The sequence below is a fragment of the Etheostoma cragini genome, chromosome 21 (genome assembly GCF_013103735.1).
Source record: "Etheostoma cragini isolate CJK2018 chromosome 21, CSU_Ecrag_1.0, whole genome shotgun sequence".
NCBI classification, from domain to species: Eukaryota; Metazoa; Chordata; class Actinopteri; order Perciformes; family Percidae; genus Etheostoma; species Etheostoma cragini.
Genome location: NC_048427.1, coordinates 5,750,778 through 5,756,313, shown reverse-complemented (window position 1 = coordinate 5,756,313; position 5,536 = coordinate 5,750,778). Strand labels below are relative to the sequence as shown.

The window sequence follows — 5,536 nt, the reverse complement described above, 5'->3', positions numbered from 1 at the left end:
AGTATAAAGTTTTCTTGATATTAAGAAACATTTTATTTACCTTAAACCAATTTGCAATCTGGCACATATCTGTGTTGATTAATTTAATCAGAATTAAAAAATCTTAATGAGATAGAAACACACTGTTCTCTGCAAACGAAATAGCAAACCTATAAAATGTTGACATTTTTGGACAGACTAAAGCATGTAGTTTGTGAAAGGTTAACATAATTGTTTTCATCACAACAGCCTATCAAGATCTGTGAATTGCAGTTGTGCTTTTTGCGCAAGCACACACAACCCAGCAGGGACCTCCTACATCCTCATACACCCATAAAGCTTTTCACACGCCCCCGTCATTCACAACTGCATGGCAGAAAGCATAAAAACACCTCTCACTTCTTCTCTTTTGGAGCTGGCGGTGAACCAAGATTGTCTAGACGGACAAACGGGCAAAACCATTTATGTCAAATCCGGAGTGTGGGCTCTGGAAGGCCTGCATGCATACAAAACACCACGTGGAACCGAGAGAGACCCCAAAATAGAGACAAAAAAATTTGCGGGAAGAAACAAAGTAATTATAATAAGGAGATTTGAAAAGTGTCAACCTAAAATGCAACAACCTGGACTGTGGACATAGACTGCAATGATGATGGTGATGATTCTGATCATGTTAATGATTGTGATGATAAAGACGGCATCAGCATCGGCGCCTGGCCCTGAGATGAATATTAAGCCTGGAGTTGAGACTGGCGTAGCCAAACGAACCCTGCACTTCTGCCACCAGCTGGGCTTCAGGGTCACAGAGATTCCCTCCAACATCTCCCGCAACACCGAATGCCTGTGAGTAGCCTACAGATAAACACATAAATGGATGCACACAAATATCTGCAGCAATGTCGGTAGGCAGACACTGCAGCCATTGTAGATTTTTTCATTTTACTTTCTTGCTGCACAGGTGTTTCACATCGCAGAGATTATCATTGGAAATTCCTGCAATGCTATTGTAACACCAATGCTGTTTACAGTGCTCTTCATGTTGGCAACTGTACAGAAAACCACAGCATACGTTTTTATGGAGCATTATGTAAAAATGTTCTTCTTCTTTTGACTCATTCTATCATTTAGATGCTTTTTTTGTGAACATGTACATTTGTGGGTTTTCTTTTTTAGTAATACTAGTTGTAGTTGTGGGACTTCTACAAGAAAGATTTTATAAAGAACGGACAAAATTGAATCAGCAACGGCCATCATAAAGTAATGTGTTTTTTTTTTTAAGATACTTTTTTGGGGCATTTATTTTGATAGCACAGCTGAAGACAAGAAAGGGGAGAGAGAGTGGGGAATGACATGCAGCAAAGGGCCACAGGTCGGAGTCAAACCCAGGCCATCTGCGTTAAGGACTAACCTCTATACATGGGGGCCACTGTACCAACTGAGCTATCCGGGCGCCCAGTAATGTGTTTGTGTCTGAAGTGCCAGCTTACACCTCACCAATCGACGTCAGATGAGGAACAGTTGCAGACATAATAACAGATGGTTAATCCAACAACGGTCCAGGTTTAGTTTTAAAATTAAATCAGCAAAGGCCATGATAACACTGGATCCTATTTTTCCCATAATGCAACTCAATAGCATCTTTTGTTGGTGCCTCTGTTCCTTTGTCCGTTAGTTACTTAGTACGTTACTGCTGCCAACTAGCAATCAGCACAATAGCTTCAAACTGGTAGCGGGGCTGTTTATTGCTTTGTCTGCATGGTCAAACCACTGTCAACAAAAGCAACTATGGGATCAGTGCTAAACGTTAGAATGACAGTATCACAATTATGTTATTACCTAACATTAGCCAGTAGCCACCCAAATTTACTGGTCGTATATCCCAGGTGTTACCTTGCACGGCAGCTGAAATGCTCACGATAACGAAAATCCATCTTGTCAGGCTTCAAGCAATGTGCTTGTGTCTGGACTACCAGCTTACACCTCACCAATCAATGTAAGGTGAGGGACGGACTGTTTGTTCAAAACAATAATGGCAGACATGATGGACTGATGGTTCCTCCAACCACGGGCCAGGTGCCTGCCTTTGTCCAAACAGTTTTCTATGAGAGCTTATGGTTCTGTGTAACTAAATATATGGCTCATCAGGTTAGCCCAGGTGAGGATGTAGCAACAAAACCCCTGAGTGTATTGAATTTAGAAAGGGTGCATTTTATTGCTTATGAATTCATCTTTTCATTTCTTAAGTAAAAGTTCAACATGTTGTCTTATTTGCTTTCTTGCTGAGAGTTAGATGAGAAGCACGATACCACAGAATAACGTTGATAGCTGTTTCCAGTATTTATTTGGAGTTTGACCTGGACAGCATCTAATGGTTACAACTTTATATATTAAAAATTACATGTGAGCAATACATTGATAATTGTATGAGAAGGAATTGGGCTGATAAACAATTCTTTACTATCAACCCAACAATAACTTTCATCCGCTATGTTTCTGCATAATATGGCAAGTCGTGTACCAAATATTTGCCTACATTTCGGAGTTGTTGTTTTGACTAGAGGGGGGTTTAACAAGAATTTCCCCAACTGTAAACACATTTTTCTGATCATTTTTACACCACATGAATAATGTAGTGTGGCTTTAGCATCCAAAGGTGTTGATGACTATGAAATAATTACTGTGTATCTGTGACTGAATGTGTGTATGGATATGAATGGAGGAATGAATGCATACTTATAATGGAATGTATGGATATTTATGAATGGATGAATTAATCTTTATTTAGGACTAAATGCATGGATGCTGGATACAGGAACAAGTATTTGTAAGGCATGTATGGGAAAAGAGAGGAATGTGAGAAGGATGGTTTTTTGCACAAGTATAGAAAATGGTCATTTGCTATATGCATAGCTCTTTGAGTAGCCCAGATGTTCAATGTACATTTGTCCTTTGATTGTTTTAACTTGTTCTTGTTGTGTGTCTCTGTTGTAGTATTGCAGCAATTTCTCTCAGTGTCCAAAACAGATTTCTCCTTGGGGAGATTAATAAAGATACTTTGACTTTGATTAGAAGTGTTTTTGACACAGAGCTGGATGAGGCACGAAGTAAACACTGACCTGTTGTGGAGTAAACACTGACCTGCTGTTTGGGCCGTTGAAACGTTTTGAAGGAATCTCAAGGCCAGAGTGAGGAGGGGATGGAACGATGGGGGTGGGGGTCAGCGTAAAGATTAGGATCTCCTGAAGCACAAACATGAACTTAGACATACTGTAGAACAAAGTACAGACATATTCTGTCTCACAGATATAGCCGACACACACGCACAGCCGAGGACGTACTTTGTGGCAGAAGTAGCGTCCATTACCAAGAGACACTGTTCTGTTCTGCTCGAAGGTCAAGGCTCAGGAACAGTGGGGATATTTGCAAGTATGCAGCAATGAAGAGCCATTTCCCATGTGAGCTACAACCACTAGATGCAAAATAAAGCTTGGGGTCTTTCTATAGATATTCTGTACACAGAACTGTGTGTTTCTTGCATGAAAAGAAAATCCCCACACACTGACTCACTGATCTCCCTCGTTATTCAATGCAAATACAAAGTTTAAAATGTGGAAATGACCCCCCACCCCTGCCACAAAACTAAAAATGGCCACTGATGACTTTTATAAGGACTTCTCTTCAGTGATTAAGTTCCTGCAATAAGAGTACCGCTGAGAGCTGATGTGAGTGGCTGTTTTTGTACCACCAGGGAAGTTAAGCAGACGCAGATCAGTGTGATTCCCCAGGGCGCCCTCACCAGCCTGCAGCATCTCAGGAAACTGTAAGTGTCTTTCATTTATGTGTATTCTGTGATGTGGAACATAATATACTGACGAGGTCAAAACATTCACTACGTGGATCATTCAAACAGGGGAGAGATGATTGGGCCTCATCTACAAATGTATCAGTACATTTGGTGTTATTCCTCTAAATTAAAATAAAGACGGTATTTGATGCACTTTTGTGTTCAGCTGAGTTTTATATACAGTGCATAAAGCTGAGTATTTTAAGTATCCCCTACATCCACAGTGAATGAATGTCTGAAACTAATGGAAATCAAAAATCTGCAATTATATTTGTGCTAAAAAAAAATGATTGTGTGCATATGGATAATAGCAAACATGATATGTGCTTGGAATGGATGACTGGATGGAATTTGTGCTGCAAACTTTATTTGTCTTTTTTGTTATGTGCCTGTGTGTATAATAGCAAACATGCAACAGATGGAGTGTTTGTTTGCTTGAGTTAAATAATCTTTATAATAATATCTCTACAGAATATGATCTATTTATATATCTATGGAGACACAAATTATCCTCATTATGTAACCCTAATATTTTGTGACATGTTGTGGTGCTTCCAATAAATTTGGACCTTGAGAAATATAATTGTCCGCCCTATTTGACGTTGTCAAAAGCTTTGCGATGCCAATTTGTTTAAGGAAGAAAAGCTTGGTCTGTGGTGATCCTCTCAAAAGTACTATAATAAGTTAATAAGTGTGAAATGACAAATGTCTCCTGTTCTTGAATTTTATTTGGGTAACATGCCACAATTGTTTGCAAATGAGGCTTCGATAAAGTTGAAAAGAAATTGTAGAACAATTTATATCCCTTATAATCCTATGTCCCTTACATTAACCTTCTTCCTCTTTTTCAAACTTCTTCCAACCTCAGCACCATATTGGAGAACGATATGCTGAAGACCGTCGGCACTTTTGCCTTTGCCGGCCTCTCTCAGCTCATTGCAATGTGAGTATACAGTTTTCTAAAAGCCACCGCTCGTGACCTAGTGGATCCAAAGTGCTTGAATGTTTAGTCTGTTTAGGAACAAGAAGAACTTTAAACTCTGAGAAAGCTGAGCGACCCCGACAGCCAAGGAGTAAGTTTGGCAGGGGGGTGGAGAGTGAATGAAGACCTAACAGCTGATATGTTATATCCTTCTTTACACATTTGTGTTTCCTTTAGCTACATTGACGGGAATGTTGCATTGGAGAGTATAGGAGCTTTGGCTTTCTCTGATCTCCCTGAACTCCGTGAGATGTAAGTATAACCGTCCAGATAATGGCAGTGGTGTCTCTGTCATCTGTTGAGCCAGACTACATGAGTACATGACTATATGTGTTTCTTTCAGAACCATCAGAAGGTCTAAACACCTAAGACACATCCATCCAGATGCTTTCAAGAACATCGTGAAACTAGAGTATCTGTGAGTAATCAGTGGGAGTACAGCTGGGAGGATGATTTTTTTCTTTGGTTTGGATTTTTTAAGCTTATTTTAAGTCCAAAATGGGTCATGGGTGACAGGCCAACTTCTGACAGTCCCCCACACGACCAGAGCCCTAGTTTTTTAATTAGCTTGGATTCCCTGGAAGAGAAATCAAGAGTTACACTTCACAGCTCCTCATTCTCTTTCCTTTTTAAGAGTATTTTTTGGGCATTTTAGTCATTTATTTGACAGGACAGCTGAAGACATAAAAGGGGACAGGGGGTTGACTGAGTGAGTGTGTGTGTGTGTGTGT

The 5,536-nt window shown here is 39.9% G+C and overlaps 1 protein-coding gene and 1 long non-coding RNA gene across 3 annotated transcripts in view; one reads left to right on the top strand and one right to left on the bottom strand.

The window, feature by feature from the left end:
* The first annotated feature begins 625 nt into the window (after positions 1-625).
* fshr (follicle stimulating hormone receptor) overlaps positions 626-5,536 on the top strand; it is a 10,683-nt gene continuing 5,772 nt past the window's right edge. The window contains exons 1-5 of the mRNA XM_034860563.1: positions 626-822; positions 3,728-3,799; positions 4,692-4,766; positions 4,983-5,057; positions 5,149-5,223. Coding sequence (XP_034716454.1) covers positions 626-822; positions 3,728-3,799; positions 4,692-4,766; positions 4,983-5,057; positions 5,149-5,223 — 494 coding nt within the window. The remainder of the gene's footprint in view (positions 823-3,727; positions 3,800-4,691; positions 4,767-4,982; positions 5,058-5,148; positions 5,224-5,536) is intronic.
* The window catches only part of LOC117936979, a 4,048-nt gene continuing 1,357 nt past the window's right edge, over positions 2,846-5,536 (bottom strand). For both annotated transcript variants that reach the window (XR_004655069.1, XR_004655068.1), the window contains exon 2: positions 2,846-3,038. This is a non-coding gene — a long non-coding RNA (uncharacterized LOC117936979). The remainder of the gene's footprint in view (positions 3,039-5,536) is intronic.